The sequence below is a fragment of the Hydractinia symbiolongicarpus genome, chromosome 2 (assembly GCF_029227915.1).
Source record: "Hydractinia symbiolongicarpus strain clone_291-10 chromosome 2, HSymV2.1, whole genome shotgun sequence".
In the NCBI taxonomy this organism is placed as follows: domain Eukaryota; kingdom Metazoa; phylum Cnidaria; class Hydrozoa; order Anthoathecata; family Hydractiniidae; genus Hydractinia; species Hydractinia symbiolongicarpus.
The window spans coordinates 18,243,591-18,266,072 of record NC_079876.1 but is presented as its reverse complement, the minus strand read 5'-3'; the positions used below and the strand labels follow the sequence as shown (position 1 = coordinate 18,266,072).

Sequence of the window (22,482 nt, the reverse complement as noted above, 5' to 3'; positions counted from 1 at the left end):
TTATTATTATTATTATTATTATTATTATTATTATTATTATTATTATTATTATTATTATTATTATTATTATTATTATTATTATTATTATTATTATTATTATTAGTATTATTATTATTATTATTATTATTATTATTATTATTATTATTATTATTATTATTATTATTATTATTATTATTATTATTATTATTATTATTATTATTATTATTATTATTATTATTATTATTATTATTATTATTATTATTATTATTATTATTATTATTATTATTATTATTATTATTATTAAAATTTATTTTAAATTGAAAGGCTGGCTCCGGCTGAAAATGAATCTATAGAGTTGCATTTACATTAATGTAATATTATCTTTATATTTTCAAAGCAACACATTTTCGTTTTAAGGATCATCTGACCAAGGAATGCAATTTTTATCCTGTTATTTGCCCTTTTGAACCTTGCGAAGAAAAGGTTAAAAGATATACACTAACAGACCATCAAAACAATTGTCCCTACAAACCTGTGGCATGTAAATACTGCAAATCGACACTCTTTATATCAAAAATCCAGGTATTTCATACTTAAACTTCTTTATATAATCCGGGGCAAAACTCACTCCGGCAAACGTCCCGTCTGGCCTCTAAATGTGACGCTTACTAACTGCAGCTCTGACACGAATTAGAATGAAAATCATTTTTGTTTTAGCTCCTTTTCTGATTAAGCTTATTGCCATCCGTAAGGTTTAACCCCAATATTAATAGGTTGATTATTAAATATACGCCTAAAACTAGATACAGGTGCATACAGGTCGCAAGGAGCCCGCATCTACTTTAAAAAGTATGGGTATACCTTACTATGCGCTTTTTAATTTAGGATCATCATCAAAAATGTGATAAATATCCTGTTGAATGTCCAAACAGCTGCTCAGAGGAATTGATGGAGCGAGGAGCGGTAAGTGCAACTTTGTTATATGTAGGTAACATAGCAGCCGTAAGCATAGATGCTTTAAATGCAAGTAAAGAGTAACCTATCTCACAAGTTGTTACATAAAAGGAGTTGATACATATCTTTTTTACTTGTCAATTACCTTATTCTTCATAGCTAGGCTGGATAACTGTATTGGCAAGCTTGATAGGGCTTACCTTCCATCCCCTGACTTAAAAAGAATACAGTACACAAAATAATACTCAAGGCTGAGAATTGTCGACGTATTTATGTAAAGTGATTCTTATGGATCATCTTTTCGTAAAGGCAAAAGCTAACTACCTTAAGTTGATTAATTTTTGCGAGGATTAGATTTTATCCCTCGAAAATTTATCTGCGCACAATTTCCGAAAAGGTTAATTCGCGAAAGAATTTTGTTTTTTCTTCTGCAGTTTTTCTTTGCAAATTTTCATTTTTTTAGTTGAGAAAAGTTATCGCCGGCCTCTGTGATATGAGCAAGTCCAATTAAAGGCTACCTAATCTCAATAAAAAGACTTAAATTTTTATTGGACCTCGCGGAAATAAGTCTTCGCGAAGCTTAATCATACTAACTAACTAACTAACTAACTAACTAACTAACTTACTTAATTTAGTAAGTTAGTTAGTTAGTTAGCAATTCATGTTTGCCCTCATGTTAAAAAATGTGTGCCCTGTAGTTAATTCTGGTGCCCTTATGTTTAAACTGGTGCCCTTATGTTTATAGGGCACCCCTATGTGAAATTTGATGTGCCCCCATGTGAATTGTGCCCCTATGCTTTTAACATGAGGGCACAATGCGCCCCCGTGTTAAAAATGTTAGATTTACTAGCTTACGTCATTGTCAAAGATGGCAGCTTTAGTTATGGAAAGCATAATGTCCGTTGCTTGGATGGTGATGTGTATACAATATCCATAACTTTAGTGGATAAATTATTGAATATTTTGTTTTTACTAACTTCATAAAAGTTTAGGAACTGATTATATATGTAAACTGTCTTTTTCTTGTTTTATTTTGACCAAATGAATTTGTTTTCAAATTAATTTTAGTGTTTCATTTAGCGAAAGCTAGCTAGCTAGCTTTAGCTGAGCCAAATAAATAAGTTTTCCTGCTAATTCCCACATTATTTTTAGACTAGCAGTAGTGTTTACAATTGCTAATCCCCTAACTACATAGCTAGAAATATAAATCGTTTATAGTGGCCATTATTTAGCTAACTAGTTAGATAATGAACATGTGTCTGTTCTGCCCAATCTTAGGTAGCTGCCCAATCTTTTGACATAAATTTGCTCATTTGCAAGACTGGTTGGCCAGTCTTAAGAACTGGGCAGGGCGTCACAAGATTGGGCAAAAGACATCTTTTAGATTTTAAAGAAGGGATGTGCCACACGAGCTCTGTTGTTTGCAAGACCCAACAAACATTCTCAGACACATTAAAACATCATATTTTGGGTACTGTTGAATTGACCCGGCCAGTTTTTGGAGACAGTAGAGTAAAAATCGTAGCTAGAGCAGGTTTTACACATTTAGCATTTATATACAGCTTGTAGTAGTGGCTAATTTTTAAAAATAAAATGTTTATATTTATAAAGATTCAGAAAAATCTTATTCAACCATATCATTAGTTAGCTAGCTGTTAATTTCATTGGATGAGATGTTTAGCCAGCTAGCGAGCTCTGTAGCCAGCTAGCTATAGCTAGATGGTTGATTAGTTTCACTTTTTTTAAACACATGTATAATATATACATGGTATATATAAATCTTTGGTTTTTGATTTTGCAAGAAAAGTTTAATAATGATAATGGTAATAATAATAATAATAATAATAATAATGATAATAATAAGATTGGGCATGTATGTCCATAGATTGGGCAGTCCAGTCTTAAGACTGGCCACTCATTTGTCACTGTCGGAAGATTGACCTGGCCAGTCTCAAGACGGGCGCGTTTCAAGATTGGGCAGAACATGTCCACCAGTAGTGGGGTTAGGGTCAACCAAAGTCTGCTTTTCTTGCAGCTTTATACTTTTGTTGCATGGACTCCTTCAATAAGTGGCTGTTTTTTGCTACTATTTGTACCATATTTTTATTGGGTATATTTATATATATTTTGCTTATATATATATTTGCCTAAAAATACCTTTGCCTTTAGTGTCAGCTATATTAATCTTTCATTGAAATGAATAGCAGTAATAGTATGTAAGTATTTAATAAGTACCCTTCTCCTGTTTCAATTTCACAACTGTATATATATGCTGTGCTGCACTTAAATAATGTTGGATTTGCCTATAAAACTAGATTAAAAGCTTTTACTTTTTTTATTCCTAAAGCTTGGAATAAAAAGCACTAACAACTTCAAAAAATATTACAGCGGCTTAGTTATTAAATAATGTCATTAAATAACGACGATGAAAACTATACTTTTTCATTGATAAACGATGTAACTGTTGAAACCTAGCCTAGCTTTCATCACATGATAATATTTATGTTATTCTTTAGCTCTAACGACTTCACAAAAATATGATTTATATATCTCTCTCTCTCTCTCTCTCTCTCTCTCTCTCTCTCTCTCTATATATATATATATATATATATCTAGAGAGAGAGAGAGAGAGAGATTTTGCATATTTATTATTTTATTGTTTCAGTGCACTAACACTTCACGAATTTGAAGCTTTATGTCACAAATTTGTTCCTTTGGTGCATAAAATTTTTACTGGGAAGGTATAAAATTTTTGTTGTTACTTTGATCATGTATAATATTGGTATCCAGGATTTTGTATATACTCTATATACATTTATTTAGGATCCATCTTGTCATAGACATCAAATGTACAACATGGGCGGGAAAAAAAAGGGTAATATTTCTATTGTTTTTCTTTTTTTTTTTAAATAATATTATCGAAACATTCTATTTTAATTTTTGTCATGTATCTCTAGCACAACTTCGAAACTTTAATGCATCCAATGTGTTTACTGATGAGCAACATGAAATAGTAGCAAGCATCCTTGTCAAGAAGTACTGCAGTGAGCATTCAAAAGTAAGAACAAATGTTCTTTGAAAAAAAAATTGCACCTACAGGTTCAATCAAGTTTAAATAATCTGAACATATACTCATTTTTTTAGTACTTTGATTATGTATTTAAAGTTATGATCCCAGAACTTGAGAAAAGAATAGTAATGGAAGTTTTTAAAGTTTTTCCTGAGCAGGTGGGTATTGTGAATTTATTATTTTGACCAGAAATGCTTTTCTTACACCAGAATTTCTCTCTTAAGCTCTGTACCCTTTTTGGTTTTAGGCTAAAGACATTTTGAATCATGGCAAAGAGATGCTAGAATATATGTTGAATGATGTAAGGGTAGTGTAAAAATATTGAAGTTAATTGTACGCCTCAAATTCACATATTACTGCCAATCTTTTAGAAAATATGTCAGTGTAAAATCATATTTCTCAATGACGAAGATAAAGAGCTGATGTGGATAAAGGAGTACATTCCAAGGTAATAATTTTTAGAAAATTTTAACCCTACTTGATCTGAAAGTATTTGAACATACTAGTAGGCTCTGCAGCAGAATCTACATAGACAATGTCATAATGAGGAAATGGTACACTACTTGCCTTTTAATTTTAAGTACTTTCTTTGTAGGTGTTATTTCAAACTGTAGAGAAATGATTAAAGTATTTCTGATTTATAATTAGTGAACCAGTACAGCAATCGTTTGACGTAGCAAATAAAGATGTGTCGGAAACTTCACAGTTAACAAGGTGAATTAACATAATAGTAGCCATGTCATCAACCAATTTTAGATAATTTGCAGTACTTTCTCTGTAGGTGCTATTCCTGCCTGTAGAGAAATGGTTAAAGTATTTCTGATTAGTAATTATAGTGAACCAGTTAAGCAATCAATTGACGTAGCAAATGAAAATGTGTCGGAAACTTCACAGTTAACAAGGTAAATTAACATAATAGTAGCCATGTTATCAGCTAATTTTGGAGATTTTGCAGTACTTTCTCTGTAGGTGTTATTTCTGTCTGTAAAGAAATGGTTAAAGTACTTCTGATTAATAATTATAGTGAACCAGTACAGCAATCGTTTGACGTAGCAAATAAAGATGTGTCGGAAACTTCACAGTTAACAAGGTGAATTAACATAATAGTAGCCATGTTATCAGCTAATTTTAGAGATTTTGCAGTACTTTCTCTGTAGGTGTTATTTCTGTCTGTAAAGAAATGGTTAAAGTACTTCTGATTAATAATTATAGTGAGCCAGTTCAGCAATCTATTGACGTAGCAAATAAAGATGTGTCTGAAACGTCACAGTTAACAAGGTAAATTAACATAATAGTAGCCATGTCATCAACTAATTTTGGAGATTTGGCAGTACTTTCTCTGTAGGTGTTATTTCTGTCTGTAAAGAAATGGTTAAAGTACTTCTGATTAATAATTATAGTGAGCCAGTTAAGCAATCTATTGACGTAGCAAATAAAGATGTGTCTGAAACGTCACAGTTAACAAGGTAAATTAACATAATAGTAGCCATGTTATCAGCTAATTTTGGAGATTTTGCAGTACTTTCTCTGTAGGTGTTATTTCTGTCTGTAAAGAAATGGTTAAAGTACTTCTGATTAATAATTATAGTGAGCCAGTTCAGCAATCTATTGACGTAGCAAATAAAGATGTGTCTGAAACGTCACAGTTAACAAGGTAAATTAACATAATAGTAGCCATGTTATCAGCTAATTTTGGAGATTTTGCAGTACTTTCTCTGTAGGTGTTATTTCTGTCTGTAAAGAAATGGTTAAAGTACTTCTGATTAATAATTATAGTGAGCCAGTTCAGCAATCTATTGACGTAGCAAATAAAGATGTGTCTGAAACGTCACAGTTAACAAGGTAAATTAACATAATAGTAGCCATGTCATCAACTAATTTTGGAGATTTGGCAGTACTTTCTCTGTAGGTGTTATTTCTGTCTGTAAAGAAATGGTTAAAGTACTTCTGATTAATAATTATAGTGAGCCATTTCAGCAATCTATTGACGTAGCAAATAAAGATGTGTCTGAAACGTCACAGTTAACAAGGTAAATTAACATAATAGTAGCCATGTTATCAGCTAATTTTGGAGATTTTGCAGTACTTTCTCTGTAGGCGTTATTTCTGTCTGTAAAGAAATGGTTAAAGTACTTCTGATTAATAATTATAGTGAGCCAGTTCAGCAATCTATTGACGTAGCAAATAAAGATGTGTCGAAAACTTCACAGTTAACAAGGTAAAGTAATCCAAAAGTCACCTTGTAGTAATCAAAAAAAAGTTAGCTTAATTTTTTAATTCTAAACAAGAAGTTATTCCTGTAATTATGATGAGGTATAGCAACCCCGCAATAAGCAATAATAATACTTGTATTTGTGAACTTCTGTATAAGAATTAATTTAATTAAAACACGCTTTATTAGTTATTTTATGAGAACTTAGACAACTTTACATTTTAGTGCACAAGTAGCATTGCTTAACGCAATTAACAATCACAACATTGGAGCAGCGAAAAAAGTAAGTAAATAGCGTAACTTCTCTACATCGTTAAATATGCCAGATTGCACTGTCTGCACTGTCACCGATTGCACTGTCACCGACTAAATCTAACCTGTATTTAACCTGTATCTTAATCGCTTAAATTCAAGTAAGACAAAATTGAATGTCTTCCATATCTAGGCTTTGAAGACTTGGGAACAAGAAGATATAGAAAAACATGTTGCTGCAGCTCCTTCTGCACGTAGAAAAGTTGTCTGTCCTGTCTGCAGTCGGTAAGTTTTTTCGCCTGGTAAATATTTGAACTGGATATTCTAGGGACTAATAAAGTTAGCAGATTTTAAGTTACTTCTTCTTTTTCTTCTTAGTGAGGTTGTGAACTTAAAAGTTCATTTGATGTCTCGAAAACATTTATGGACAAAAGAGAAAGCTGAGAGTGCCCGCATTAACTTCAAATTAAATCTGGAGAGGAAACCGCTTGAGTCTTCTATTCGAAAATCTAAACAACGTTTTCATGTTCGCCAAATATGCCCGCTTTCTCATTGCATGAAAGAAGTGAAAAGACTAGGAAACCATTTGCGGCAATTTCACAAAATAACTCCTTCCAAAGTTGTACAACACGTGAAAAATGCTCAAAAAGTGTTGTCAAGTGAAGACGAATCTTCGGCGTCTGAAAGGGCAACTTCTGACGAGGAAGAATATACTTCAAAGGTGAAAAAACTTTATAGTAAAGACTTGTTCCATCGTGGAGTAGGCATGCACGAAGAATGCGACTCAGATGATTCTGATTGGCTTTTATCTACGTTTGGGGATATTCACGGCTCACGAATATTGACCAGCAACAAAAATGAAAACGCCAAATGTTCTGACAACGTAGATTTTGAAAACCACGGGAATTTATCCACAGACAATGACTCTGACAACTCCTCCAAGTCAAACTCTGCCTTAGATGCTGAATGTACGGAGCTATCGGATTATGAAGACACGGAGGACAAATTCTATGTCACTTCACAAGCAGATGACATTGTGCTTGAAAGTTTTAAGTCTTGGTTGATTAGTGCTGATGGTGGTTACAGACCTGAAAGGACAAGTAAGCAACACAAAAATGTTATTCTCGCTATTCTTAATCACCGAAGTAATATTGAACCACTGAAATTTTCAAATCTAGTAGAAAAGGAATTCCTTGAAAGCTGGATCCAGATTTGTGATAAATCGAAACAACCTGGGACAATAAAAACATACCTTTGCTCTGTTTTATGTTTTTACGATTATTGTGAAGTGACAGGTTGTGGCTTATTACCATCTGAACTTATAGGTAGAATGAGAACAGTAATAAGGAAGTGGGGTCACAATCTAATAAAAAAGATCCAAGTAAGATCGTACGAAAAACAGCTAAATGACTTGAATCGTTTGCCTACGCCTGAAGAACTGCGAAAGTATGATTGCTCAAAAGTGGTTCAGTATTCCAAAGCATTATTAAAAAATGCTACATGCAAAGACTCCTGGACAAGGAAAGAATTTTGTGCAATTCGAGACTACCTGATATCTACTTTAATTATGGACAATGCTAGCAGATCAGGTGCAATTGCCAACATGTTGTTAGAAGAAGTAGGAAATACCAATAACTCGGACGGGGGATGCACAATTGCAGTGAAGAAACACAAAACAGGCTACAAAGGACCTGCTTTCATTACAATGACTATTGAAACTTTTAAGAACTTAACAAATTACATCCGTTATGTCAGGAATTCTTTACAAGGAATCAATTCTGGCGGTAAAGAACCTGTATTTGTTAGCTGGGCTGGAAACAAAATGGCTTCTTCCATGGTCACTGGGCAACTCTCAAGCTTTTGGGCTCAAGCTCTTGGCCGTGATTGTGGCGATTTGACCACAACCTTAGTTCGAAAATATGCTACCACAACGATTCATAAAAATCAACCGGAATTAAAGCAAGCCACTGCTAATCTTTTATGTCATGCTGAACGAACGGCATCAATGTCATATAACTTAATTGATAAACAGAGAAGAGCCTTTCAGACAAGTCAGCAAGTTAGGGAGGCTATGAGGACAGATTTCGATACGAATGAAATAAATTTGGACTTACAAGTCAACGACCTTAAAGAAATATTTTCTTCTGAAATCAACGATGGTTTTGTGTCGACCGAGATTATACGGGATAGAATTTCCTCAGACGCAAGGTTAAGCGATTTAAATGGGAACGAGAAGAAGGAAAAGGCACTGCTAGATTCTGTGCGGTATATTATAAAAAAAGAAGGAACTCATACCAAATCTGCTGATGAAAGGGTTACCGAGAAGGTACCTGATACTCCTTCGGCGAAATGTATTAGCATGTCCAGACAACGTAAAAAGTATACCGATTCTGATAACACGATAATTTGGAAATGTTTAGGTGATCAGATCAGAGATACGAATAATGCGATATCTCGAGCAGAATGCACTGAAATTATCAAAAATACTCCTATGATGGCACAATTGGTGTCAAAATTTGGCATGCACTCACTTATTATTAAAATAAGAACTGAAAGAGCTAAGTTTTTAAATGAAACCTAGTGGATATGGTCGATGACGAAATTTTATCAAGAGAATTGTTTTGTTATTTTTATCGTTTTTTTTTGTTATTCAGTTTTCATTGTGTTTCATATGCACGGTCATAAAATAGCGTTTTGTTTTCATGCTTCGTACAACAAGGTAGGAATCCGTAACTATAAAGAAATTTACTTACTTTTCTTTACGATAAAACTATAAAATGCAATGGATGTAATGTGATAATTAAGTTGTTAAAATAAACCTGGTGGAATATAAGCTATGGTGTGTTTTTGTTAGAAGCAAAAGTTTTTATGGACTTTTTTTAATTCTTGTATTTAATCTATACGGCTTTATTCTTTGGCAGAAAATGCTAGATTCGTTTGACGGTTTGTTTTTCTATGCTGCGTAAAAAAACGATATCTACAGAAATTATGTTTTTTTCTTCCTTTATATGAGTTTGTCAACCTTTTTAGAGTTGATTTACAGTTGAAAGAATTTTGCGCTTTATTTAATCGTCTTTTATTCCCTGATCTCTAAAAACCCTTGTTGACAGTGCTTGTGTGACAAACGAATCAAAAAAATCGAAACTCGTAAGGCATAAGACAATCAAACGCACTACGAAATAAGAGATGTTTGCTGACTGGTTAGACAACTTCCGCTACTATGATTTCTTATCGCCACGAACCGATGGATGTCATTGTGTTAAGGTTTCTTCGGCCCTATCCGGTCTGAGGGCGGGTGGATAAGAAACCCAGGACCGAATAGGATTAGGTAGTTCTGTTCGCAAAGCAAGGTATGAAAATTCCAAAGATCCTGGCAATATGCAAATTCGAAGGTTTTCACAGAAGTACAGAAACATATAAGGAAGCATGGGTGAAGGCATGGATATTTTAACGGATTACCAAAATTACAGTGTTGCTATTTTCTATGCCTTTTTTCAAAAAAAACCTGGCGCAATTTGTTATTACTTTCTCAGACATACAGAATGCACAAATAGTAATGCGAAAAACATGTACGATGGGTGAATTCCTGCCACGTTCACAACGGGCTAGGAACCGGTCTTTTAAACCAATATGTTTTGCTTGTAACGGTATTAGGACGGCTAGTTCGCGTAAAGTGTGCACAAAATAGCAATACCCGGGATTAAGCCGTTTGAAAAATAATCTAAAGATAGGAATAACTAAAACAGAACAAATTGTGAATATTTCAGTGCCATCAATTTTTCTACGAACCTAGAGAAGGAGTTTCAAGGATGAAATATTGCCGATGAATTAAGTAAAGGTGCATAGTTGTCAAAGGACAAATATCTTTAAATTGGATACTCCGTAGAAACTAAAACACTTCATGTAAAGTATTATAAGGCGACTTCTGGTTTTCGTGCATCTGCAAAATTAACAATTTATCAATTAAATCCTAAATTTATTACCCCTAATTGAGAATTTGGGGGCAAAGCAAAATGGAAAAATTACATTGGCCCTCATGTTACGTTAACAGAATCCTATATATACACCCAAGTATTAAATACGAGTTTCTCACAATTGCGTAGTGTATAGAGTATCAAAAGACAATTTTAATGACATAAACACAGTTTATAGAAATCCAACACATTTTCCTAAAACGCTAGCACAATATTTGCAAAAATGCACCCTTATGTTAATTTCCGTTAATAATTAATACCTGGATTTCTTGCAAGCGGTAATTTTTTTCATAAAGTAATAAGGTATGTCAGAACAGAAACTGTGAGAGGAACAACATGACGAAGTCTTTAAATTTAACTTAACCGATGCCTGTTGTGAATATCATATTATAATATTCTGCACTCTCGACGATAATTTTTAGTTTTCACAAACATACCCGATGAGGTGAATGACTCGCCTTTCAGTGCATCGATTTTTTTCCAATTTTCGCGTAAGTAAGAAACCCTTTGGATGAAAATCTAATATGTCTATGTCATTTTGGAGGGAATAAGATAACTGAAAACTGTATTTAAGGTTATTTTGGTACAATCATAGGAACACAGCGAAAGTGCCCTTAGCACGGCTGTTTCAGCTAGCGAGATTTCGGAAACTCAGACTGCGCATGTCAAAAAAAAATTTAAAATAAGGACTGGGGCGAGTTGCGCTTAAAAGTAAACAAATTTTAGGGTAGCTAGCACCAGGTTTAATAGGCATTTTAATCACATAAACCAACTTAAGGACTGGAAACTAAGTGGTTTAAATAAAATATAGTCCTATACCAATAAGATTAATTCAAATACAAAGCTATTCGCTTGTTGCCTAGCTAAAACAAAACAAAAACTTTCAACCTCCATTTTGAAGACTGTGGACACCATGCCAACTTAAAGCAAAATATTTTCAGATACGAAGTTATCCCACAGATAATTTTTATAAAAATCATTCCAAGATAGTTACGAGATACGAATAAAAAAAGAACTGTAGGTGTATCAGTACATTACGAATTGATATTGTATCAAACATTAGGTACTTTTTTTTCAAAATTTTTGTTAAAGTTCAAGATGGCTACTGGGGATTTACACCTAGCTCGGTTGAACAAGCTGTGTCGAATATGTGGAAACACTCTGCCTGGACGATCACATATTGTCCAAGAGCACATAAAGAACTTGGACAGTATTTTCAGAGCTGATTTTTATTCTGATCGGGCAGGCATTCACCCAAAAAAATTCTGTCACTCGTGCTTTGCTACAATAAGTAATGTCCTAAAACGTGACTCAGCTACCGCTATTGTGCCTGTTAAATGGTATACACATAAAGACACCGAGTGCAAAACATGCATATTAAGTGCACAAAAAAAGAGAGGTGGCAAACCTATGAAAAGAAGGGGCGGTGGTAACCCAACACACAAAGCTGTGGATTCCGCAGAAAAAACTTGGACACCCCTAGAACTTAATAAAATTTACAGAAAAACCTCTGAACTTTTTGACTATAGTGGAAACGTTCTCTCAGACATAAATATCAGTGAAGGCAACTGGGAACATCTGATTTGTGCTTTGTGTAGCAATATTTTAAAAAGGCCATTAATGATAAACCAATGTAACCACGTGTTTTGTGCCTTGTGTTTAACAAATTGGTTGGAAAATTCAAATAGATGTCCCACCTGCAGCATCCCAACAACACCCGGGGATGTCTCGCCTGGTTTGTGCATTTCCAGGATTTTAAACACACGAGTTGTCAAGGGAACATGTGGTTGTTCATTTAAACTGCTGTCTGCACAATCGCACACATGCTCTCCAGCATTGTCATTTACAACACTAGAGATGATGCAGTTGAGCCCTTCCAAGCCTGTACCGAAAAAGGTAGAAGAATGCATTGCTCATGTGGTTGGAATAAAAATGCAGCAGTCAAACTTGCCGAATAAAACTGTCCAATTGCCCAGTGGAAGTTCACAAGTAAGATTACTTATGTATGGAGTGGACTCAGTAAAAGTGATTTGACATTGACTTTTTTTAACAAGCAACTGATTTTCAAACGGCTGATAAAGCAAAAAATTTTGATCTTAGCAATTTTAAGGCTGAAATCAAAACTGAAAATAAGTTGCTTTTGTATATGTCTATATATGTGCATACCTAGGTTATCATTTTTTTACAATTCCAGTGAAATGTTTCTTATACACATTTTTTATACAAAAAACAAGCCATAATAAGAACAAGACAAATTTTAAAATGTTCAGAGTAAATAATTAAAAATAATAATAAATATAAGTAAGTGGCTAGAGGGGTCACAGAATATAGGAAGTTTTGGGGGTCAATAAAAACCATTCTATATATTAGGAGATTTACTAAAATTTTGATGTGCCCACCCTAAATGCTAAGGCGTCTACATCGTTAAGTGATCTTATATAAAAAATGTGTATAACTACTTTATACAAAAATACAAAACTATGCTATGTTATATTAAAAATAATGTACACATAATTGTCTGTAACAATATGATAATTTTAATAGTAATATTACATTTTACATAAAACAAATTAATAACATATGTTCCATATTTTAGCCATTGACAATAACACCCATTAGAATTCCTCGCAAGTCTTCTGATGAAACATGTGAAAGGAATGTGCGGAAAAGAGCAAATACAGCCAAGGAGTTAATCCATCTGATGTCTGGTGAAGAAACCCAATCTGTCACAAAACAGACCACAGCACTGCTAAAGTCTATGGAAGAAAGTGACAGAAATACTATCATTAAAAATTTGGGTACAGAAGTCATTATTCCAGCCAATCACATCACAGCAATGAAATCAAATTTAAACATGCCATGGAATCAACTACGTGAAATATCACGTTGGTTGAAAACATTCAACATAAAAATTGAATCAGAAAAAAAAGCAAGAAGTGTCGCTGCTGAATGGGTAGGCCAAGGACTGAGAGTTGAGCTGGCTCCTCTCACCAAATTATCAGTTGGAAACAGGGTATCCGTTATACCTAGGCCTTGGGGGTATCTGTATAATGTAGTTGGCCACATTCTGTATCAACTCAAAAAGCTAGAATGTCACAATTTACTTGTAAAACATAGTTTCATTCCTGACAATGAGATCCATGTTAAAATTGGTGGAGACCATGGAGGAAATAGTTTTAAAATGGCATATCAAATAGGCAATGTTCTAAACCCAAACAAGAAGGAAAACACAATAATGTTTAGCATTTTTGAAGGTAACAAACATTAATGCAATATATTACAAATATGAAAAAAAAAAAATTAAAACTGGAATTTCCAAAATTCTATGCATGTGATGTCTAATTGTGATCTAAAGTAGAAATGATCTAAGTGATCTAAAGTAGAAATCAAAACATTTTTTATATTTTTTTTTTAAATTAGGGAAAGACACAAGAACAAACTTAAGAGTCTGCCTTGAACGGTTTCGACCACAAATAAAAATGCTGCAACAAGTCAAATATAAAGAGTCGATATTCCGTGTATTTATGTATGGCGACTACGAATTTCTGTGTGCAATGTATGGTATAACTGGTGCAAATGGTAAATATTAATTACTTAAGATCTGGGGCAAGTTGCTAGTTGATAATCAAAATTAATTAATTTTTACAGAACTTTTTTTGCAACTTCATAAAGTTCCTGTAGTTTAACAATGGGTTTTTACTACGCAGATATGGGAAATGCATAGTTAAAAATGGTTTATTTTTAAAAGTTTCTAATAAAATATGTATACTTTAACATTTGTGTTTAGGGCGTCACAGCTGTTTGTTTTGCAACATTACCTCAAAACTAATGAACATCCCAGTGTTTACTCGCAAGAAATTTAAGAAAAGGTCACTGGCGACACTTGAAGAAAATTTAGCAGATTTCCGTGAAAGTGGTGGGAGCCCTAAAAATGCGAAAGAATTTTATAATGTCATTGACAACATATTTTTTGACATACCTATTGATCAAGTATACATCATATTTTTATGCTTTTCCACTGCAAGTTGATTTAATAATCCCAAAATAAAATCTATATAAACACCTAATTTTAGGTCTGTATTCCTGGTCTTCATATTTCCTTGGGTGTATATCAAAAGATGTTTAAAATGTTTGAGTCTTCTTGCCAAGACTATGATGTAAAAATAGCTCTGCTGTTGGCAACAGAAGACAATGAACTGGATTCAGATTATGGTGACTACATCGAAGTCCTTAAAGAAACAAATGACTTGCAGCAAAAGCTGGAAGATGAAAAAGCCAAATTAGCAAACCAGCAAGATCAGTTAAACTGGCTTGTAATATCTGGTGGCTTACAACGAAATATACTGACGTACGAGAAAAGTATAATAAAAACTGAGAAGAAAATCACAGAATTAGAATTAGAAATCTCAACCTTGGGAAACAACAAAAGAATTTTAGTGGGTATGATCATTTTTATTACCTAAGTAATTTTTTGTGATATTCGCAAATGTTTTTTTGTCTGGAAATTCCAAGAAATTTAATTCCCGAAAAAAAACTTTCCAAAATTATAATTTTCATTCTGATCTTATGATGCAAGCCTTATATTCTCTCCAATCTAAAGCTATGTTTAATAGTTTGTTCATCTTATTTTAGGTGTTGGTCCTTGTGCTTCTTCAATAGATAAAACGCTGCAAAAAATGGGTGTTGAACGTCAGGCCTACCATGGCCAAAGTTTTATCGGCAACCATGTACATAAATTGCTAAAGGTTTGTTAATACTAACAATAATGTAGCAATTTAAAAATAACATATTTAAAGAAAATTAAAAAAACAATCTTGCTCTTATAGAAAGAAAACATCCAAAATTTAACATCCAGCATTAAAGAGATTGTTGCAGCACAAAAGCATGATGACCAGCTTATTCACAGTGTGAATTTAGAAATGGATAAGTACGACATGTTATTTACTTACTTTGCAGAAGTTCATAACATTTACAATTCGGCAAAATATCTGTCATGTGAGGAAATACTGGCTTTAGGTGAGAAACTTGTTCCTTTTTTTAATAATAAATAAGTTTTTTTTAAAATTTCATGTGCCAAAAACAAAACAAAAAGAAAGAATAATATACATATAGTACATAATTCTAGAAATTTCAATTAATAAATTCATGATGCATCTGCGAACTAACTGGCCAAAAGTTAATATTTCACCAAAACTGCATATGCTTGAAGATCATGTCACTGAGTTCATAGCAAAATGGAATGTTGGATTTGGGTTTTATGGCGAACAAGGTAAACAGCCACTTAAATTTGTAACCTGGTAACACCAAAATTTGTGTTTTTTACCAAAATGTGTTATTTTTCAGAAAATGTGTAGCTAGCTAGCTTAAATGTCAAATTATAACATTTTTAAGGTGGAGAAAGCTTGCATCATGAAATCAACAGGATGTCGAGCAGGTACAGCTGCATCAAAAACCCAGTCGAGCGGTTACGAAATACATTAAAGCAACATTTTGTTAATGTAAATCCTGAATCGAGCCAATTAAAACCAAAAATTAAAAAAAGAAAAATTGCACGTGAAGAATAACTTTTAGACTTACAGCTTAGATAGCTAGTTATATCTTTAACTGCATATTAGCATTACTTTGCAAGCTCCTTTAGTCTTTGCATTATTTCAAAGGTGGATCAGCTGGTCTAGAAAGAAAAAGAATTGAACAGTTAATTAGCTTACTACATGCATAGTTCATTTTTATTTGACTTTTTGTCGAGCTTACGTTAGTAGTGTATGAGACGCAGAAACCTTATTTAGAGTTACAGAATTGTTTATATAGAATGTTGTTTAGTGTTGTTATTCTGTGAAATATTAGCTTAGTAAACTACAACAGTTTTAATGCCTACAATAAATCATACAGTAGATTATGTCAAAGAGGGAGTTAAAATTTTCAGGTTTTACACTAACTTTTATTGCCAGAATTCAGCGCTCTAGCATTCTTTCAGAAGTACTGATACAGTTTTTTCGTTTTTCTTACCTTGTAGATGAGCCTTTCAGCTTTCCAAAAATATATAATACACCAGCCACATAACTTCGCAACGTCCACAAAACCAAAAATTAGTTGGAACAAGTTGCCATGTTAATTTTAACAAAAAAAAGTATGCCTTCAAAACTGCCACAGTATTACTCCAACAGCATGCTTGTCGCAAAGGTAAAAGAAAGATTTAGCTTCCAGCGTGTTGAAATGCTTTAAAAAACTAAATTAAATCCACTGAAATAGATTCTATCATGCAAAAGCGATTTCAAAAAGTTAGTTACTTATTTATCATGATTGTTTTTATTTGCGCCCGCCATCTTGCGCCTCAACGTGGCCGTAATTATTGACGCATGCGCAGTCTTAGTTTCCGCTCTGAAACAGCCGTGTTAGCCCCTATGTGGACTATTTTTACTTACGAAATACCTTTTTGACGCAAGAATCAACCAATATTTGACAAATTAATCACAGCATGCGTGGCGATCATGCAGTTGCGTAAAAACACAAGTCATTCCTAGTCTGAATGTTTAGATTACTTATATATTGCTACATTTTACCTTAAGCATGGGGGCACAAATTGCCTAAAAACCTAACTAACTAACTAACTAACTAACTAACGCAACGTATCACGTTTATATAGTATATAAACATAGAAAGTCATCTTTTGCTTCCGTGGTCTCGCACCTTGATAAAAACAGCAAATATGCAAATCATCTATATATTAATACGCCTTGTGTGTGTGTGCGCACGGTGAGGCCACGTCACACAAATCACAGGTCATTTTCTTACGACGTGGCGTTACGCTAAAATTTACCAAGTTAAAGAAAACGCAAATCAGGGGGTTACTATATAAATATTTAATTCTCTTTTCTTATTTTTTTTTTTAAATAAAACTCTTTTTCCTTACTCATTAAAACTAATTTTTATTTTAATTTCAAATGGTTTATTTGTTATTTTGTTGTAAAAGCCCCGCTGGTCGTTTAAGATAGAATAATTAAATTTTACCCCCGGTTTACCATGTGCGCGCCGTATCTCACGGAAACAAAGTTTATTAACTGAAAAATGAAAACCGAAGCGAAGAAAGTTGTCTCTTTTTCAAAGTAATCCTGAAAAAAGTTATTTCAAACAAGGTTTACTCATCACGAGGTTAGATTAAAGCTTATTTGTTTCTTCTATCTTTTTTGTGTTCTGGGACCGAAGTTGCTTTCTTTTAAAAAAACTATCGAATTCGAATGATAATTCGAATCTAAGAAGTAAATAACAAAACTGTTGTCATTGTAGAGCGACTGTTGATGTCGAGCGAGAATAAAAAAGTTTATGTTGTTGCCAGAAATATTTGTTATAAAGAAGAAAAACGTACGATAATATAACGTCGAAAAGAGAACTGATTAGAAATGTATCAGACAATTGTAGCTAGCTATACATTTTAATTTGTTTTCTTTGGGATGAAGCGAAGTTTAATAATTGAAGTAAAAAACTGATTGGTCTTTTATCCAGAGACGCTAGCTAACTGAGAAAGCCAAAAAAAGGCAGGTGTGTTGTTTAGTTTATCTGGTAAAGAGATAAGTTTAGGTGTGTAACGTTTTTTTTTAACCGTTTTAACTTTCAGAGCTCAGCTTTTCCTTTAAATTTTTAGTTCCTTGTTGAGTCTTAAATGCGTTTTCTTTTGACACAATTTTTATAAGAATCTAAAATGTAAAGCGACGTTTTTAAGCCGTTTACACGCTTCCAGCTAAACTTTCCCTTTAATATAAAGTTAAATATGTTTTGTCTTTAGCCTGAACATATTTAACATTTTTTGTAAGAATATACTCTAAACAATGGGTCAGAATATCCTAAGAATGTCTAAGCTTGGTTGTTTCTTTTGATATAAAAATTTGTATGACTGAACTTTTTTCTCTCCAAAACAATGGGCAAGTACACCAGGGAAAGCTAAGAACATGAAGGCCGAAACGAAAAAAACAAACACTATTCTTATAAAATACAGCGTGTATATAATAGAGAAGAGTTTATATAAAATGTAGAAAGTATTTTTTCGTTGTTACTGTTTTTAACGCTACGAAGTGGTTGATGTCGTTATAATAAACCTTAATGTAAACAAAGTTAAATCAATGTTTACATTTGTTACGTTACCGTTTAAAATAATATTCGATTCTTCAATTCGAAAACACTGCATTGTTATCATGCACTGCACGTTTGCACATTGGGAAGGTTGCTATATGCAATAGACTAAATAGCTAATTTGGTATGATGCATTAGAATCTGTACGTTGTGGAAACTTTGCAATAACCTTATTTGTGTGACTTATCGATTTTTTCTAATGTCTGGTATACCATTTTCCCTTTTATATTTCGGGTATGACAAAGCAAGTATATAGTTTTAACAGATTTGTTAGCCACCTTCGATTTTGTTAAACTTTTTGCATTTTTATTTGTTGCTGGACATGCTTATATTTTTAAGCGTTCTGCTTCAGCGGGTACAAATATAACGCAGATTGTGAGCAACTTCAATCCCAGGGTTTTTTTCTCTTTTATTGTTATTTTTTTATTGCTGCACATATTTATATTTTTGGACGTTTTGTTCTAGTGGTTATAAACTAGAATAATACAAATTGTGACTTTTAAAGATTCATATTACTGTGTTGTATGTTTTTGTTTGGTATCCCTTACATCGGTTTAATGAGAGATTCAGTGGATTCCCCCACGGGTATTCAGCTAGTAACTATTTAATATCCTTCTTTAACTTCTGTACGAATTTTTTTTGTAAGTTGAGGATCCAAATAGTATATAGTGAAACAAAATCATATTAGGACACAAAATATTTGCGCTAGATAGTATGTGTATGTGGATACGTATCTTATTACATTTTTAGGTGGAAGAGCATCGTAAAACCTGCGGTAAAGAGATTGTCCTGTGTGAATTTTCCGCATTTGGATGCGATTTCACGGTTCCAGTTACTTTTCTTCTTGTTTTTGTTTAGTTGCTTTAATTCATTTTTTGAGTGTAAATAAATATATTTTGGTTTAGTGCCATAGAGAGGATATGTCGGTGCATAATCAAGATGTTTCGCGTCATTTATCTTTAACTGTGAAAAGATATCATGTAGATATGCAAGAAATGAAAGAGAAAATGGAACAAAGGGAAAATTCAGAAATAGACTTTTACCAGAAAAAAGTTTTAAAATTGGTAAACGAAGAGGAAAGGAGGAATTCAAAAATTAAAAATAACATCACAGAGCTTTTTGAACCTTTCATAATCGACTATGAAAAACACTTCGGTTATTTTGTAAAGGGAGTGCCATGGTTAAAATCAAAATTGAAAGAAGTATGCGATAGGAAAGATCAAATTTTTAAAGCTCAGTACGAAACAGTTCTTAACGAATACATAAAGATATTAGAACAATCTATCGCAAAGCTGAAGAAGGAAGCATGCATTTCTAGTGATGTTTGGGCGAAAATTAAAGAAAATATTAAAAAGGAATTCCATGTTATGTGGGCGAATAAATGCAAGTATCACATCGAGAATTTTTATTTAAGCGGCAGATTATTTGAATTTATTGAGCAGTTAACACCAAATGAAATGCATTCCATAGGAGAAAGTCGATTTTATAAAATTAGTTTAGATGATAAGCATGCTTATCGAGCACCATGGATAGATGGTAAATATAAAGTGTTTGAAGATGGTTTCCTTTCTTGCTCGGCACAAAAAGGCCAATTTTTTCTCTCTTTAAAAAAAGAAAACCTTTGTTGTGTGATTTATAAAAATTGGAATTCCAATGAATCGCTTCAAGAATGTGAAATTCCGATTTGCGTTAATCAAGTCTTCATTGCCGTAAAAGAACATCATTTGACACTTTGTGGAAAGAATTTCGTTATTGTTAGGTTCATGAACAGAATCATTTAACAACAGTATTGACTAGGAAAACGCAACCGACTCATGACAGCTTAGCTCAGCGTGAAAATTTATTATAATAATAGTTCTTTTTAGTTAACCCTAAGCAGTTCTGTGTTTTAAGGATCCAAATAAAAGTTCGCACTTTTCATAAAAAAAAGGTCACAAGATTCCTTAGTTTTTTGGAATTTTGACAGTATTAATGTTTTTCGCATAGCACAGAAATAATTTCTGAAATTATAAAAAAAGGTCTAAATCAGACTATATGAGAATTGTGCGAAAGAGGAGACACAGACATCTTTAAAAGAAAACTGTCCAAAAAGTAGTTGGTATTTTTTTTACTCCCAAATGAATAATTAAAATTAAATAAATGTTGCTTTTCTTTGGATAAAAAAATTTGTGTAAGAACCTGAAGGAAACTGGTTGGTGTACTTTTTCTGCTCCTAATTGACAAGTTTCCCTAACTTTTTAATTCTCCATGTTGTACTATAGTATAGTCTGTTGTACTAATTTGCAATAGCTATAACTTCTTTAGTGATTCTTTTTGTCCCTTTTTTTGAAATCATATAAATGTGTCTTTTGCTTGCTTGTTTTTTGTCTGTCTGTCTGTTTTGTTTTGTTTTAGATTTTTTACAAGTTTATGTTACCAGTTTGTATGAATCGATAAAAACCCTGGTTAAATAAGGAGTAAACAATTGAAATTACCAGATTTCAGACTAACCGGTTTTTTGTATCAGGCAGGTAATCACCATTGGTAACTAGCTACTTTTTTTAATTTTTTTTATATAAATTTTATTAACGTTTTGTGTTTGTAGTAGGTCTGCAATAAATCAATAAATTAATAGTAAATTTTGTATGGAGAGTAACAGTTTGTTCACGAAAAGCGAAGGCTGATTATGAAAGGAGTTATTTGTTGTTGTTTTTGTTTCTAAATAATATCTGTTAATTACTTGTATTAACCCGGAGTAATCGGTTATTATTGTATTAATAATAACCGATTACCCCGGGCTGGACCGCCAAATATCGCCCGTGGTCTAAGTGCTGACCGAGCTTGCGAGGTCGGTGCAATGACTGAGGGCGATATTTTCGGTACAGCACGGGGTAATCGGTTATTATTGTATTTGTTAACCGTCTAAGTTAGATAAAAATAAAAAATAAGAATTTTGGTTTAGTGTTCTTATCGATATAATAACTAGTCGATAAGGCCCGTGGAAAAATCTACTTAGGCAAAGGAAAAATGGAAAAATAGGTTGTTTTTAGATTTATTTGCTGATGTCACCAGTACAGATACAAAAAACTGTAATAAGTAGAGTTTGATACGCTAGTCAAATAATGTCGTGCTTTTGGCGAATGCCTAAGAAGATATAGTGATTTGAAAATTTGCTGACATCAGCTGACGCAGCAAAGACCCGTAAAAACACTCAAAAATCAGCGTTTCAAGATCTATGCGATGAATGCAATAGGTATACAAATTTCTATAAATAAAATTTTTTGGGGTTTTGACGGGCCTTTGCTACGTCAGCAAAATTTTGAACCCTTGTATCTCATTAACCGCTCATCAAAAGCACATGATCATATACATTTTCTTGACCAGCAGTTTAAGCTCTACACGATAGAGGCAACGTGAAAACAAGGTTCTACATTTTTTTCTGGATGGGTTGCTGACGTCATCAAAATTCAAATAACTCTTCCTTTTTATTTTATCCTGGCTCAGGGGATTTTTCCACGGGGCTTTATCGACTAGTCTCTTATAATAATACGGAGAGTGTGTCCGTCTGTCTGTGACAGGCAAAGTGGATGGGTTTATTTTCCTTTGATGTTGCCGAAAAAAATATGTCTCAAATGTTGAATGTTACGACGTTACGGCGCGACGTCAATAACACTACCTTAACCTCAATATCCTGTATTAAATTAATGAAGCCATTACAGTGCACTTAAAACTTTGAGGCTAAGTAACTTGGAAACGAGGTGGTGACGTCAATGATTATTCGTTAGCTAAACATCTAAAAAACCTATTTTTCCATTGCCCTTCTGCCTAAGTGGATTTTTCCACGGGTCTTATCGACTAGTAATTATATAATTCACTACCACTACTTTTGTTAACACTCGAGGTCAAAATTCGAAACCGTCCTGTCTAAAAACAAACAT

The 22,482-nt window shown here is 33.1% G+C and overlaps 3 protein-coding genes across 18 annotated transcripts; all 3 read left to right on the top strand.

The window, feature by feature from the left end:
• The first annotated feature begins 306 nt into the window (after positions 1–306).
• On the top strand, positions 307–21,495 carry LOC130629799 (uncharacterized). Its single transcript, XM_057443155.1, has 4 exons — positions 307–561; positions 865–942; positions 19,316–19,390; positions 19,471–21,495. The coding sequence occupies exons 2-4, from the start codon at positions 928–930 to the stop codon at positions 20,344–20,346; spliced, it is 966 nt and encodes a 321-aa protein (XP_057299138.1). The 5' UTR covers positions 307–561; positions 865–927; the 3' UTR covers positions 20,347–21,495.
• Positions 2,786–9,531, top strand: LOC130629797 (uncharacterized). Of its 15 annotated transcripts, none has more exons than XM_057443140.1 (19): positions 2,786–3,149; positions 3,599–3,674; positions 3,757–3,808; positions 3,891–3,991; positions 4,078–4,161; positions 4,251–4,304; positions 4,375–4,451; positions 4,652–4,717; positions 4,840–4,905; positions 5,028–5,093; positions 5,216–5,281; positions 5,404–5,469; positions 5,592–5,657; positions 5,780–5,845; positions 5,968–6,033; positions 6,156–6,221; positions 6,441–6,498; positions 6,661–6,752; positions 6,846–9,531. In XM_057443140.1, exons 1-19 carry the CDS (start codon positions 3,130–3,132, stop codon positions 9,046–9,048), a joined length of 3,411 nt encoding a protein of 1,136 aa, XP_057299123.1. In that variant the 5' UTR covers positions 2,786–3,129; the 3' UTR covers positions 9,049–9,531. The 15 variants fall into 15 exon arrangements, with proteins under 15 accessions (XP_057299123.1, XP_057299122.1, XP_057299126.1 ...); XM_057443139.1 differs by having other exon boundaries at positions 4,831–4,905; XM_057443143.1 differs by lacking the exon at positions 5,968–6,033 and having other exon boundaries at positions 4,831–4,905.
• On the top strand, positions 13,143–19,589 carry LOC130629798 (uncharacterized). Of its 2 annotated transcripts, XR_008982017.1 has the most exons (9): positions 13,143–13,695; positions 13,862–14,020; positions 14,229–14,431; positions 14,515–14,881; positions 15,074–15,186; positions 15,268–15,457; positions 15,567–15,710; positions 15,833–17,590; positions 17,726–19,589. XR_008982017.1 is itself a non-coding variant. In XM_057443154.1 (8 exons), exons 1-8 carry the CDS (start codon positions 13,143–13,145, stop codon positions 16,003–16,005), a joined length of 1,902 nt encoding a protein of 633 aa, XP_057299137.1. In that variant the 3' UTR covers positions 16,006–19,589. The 2 variants fall into 2 exon arrangements, 1 of the variants encoding a protein (XP_057299137.1); XM_057443154.1 differs by having other exon boundaries at positions 15,833–19,589.
• Positions 21,496–22,482: the final 987 nt, after the last annotated feature.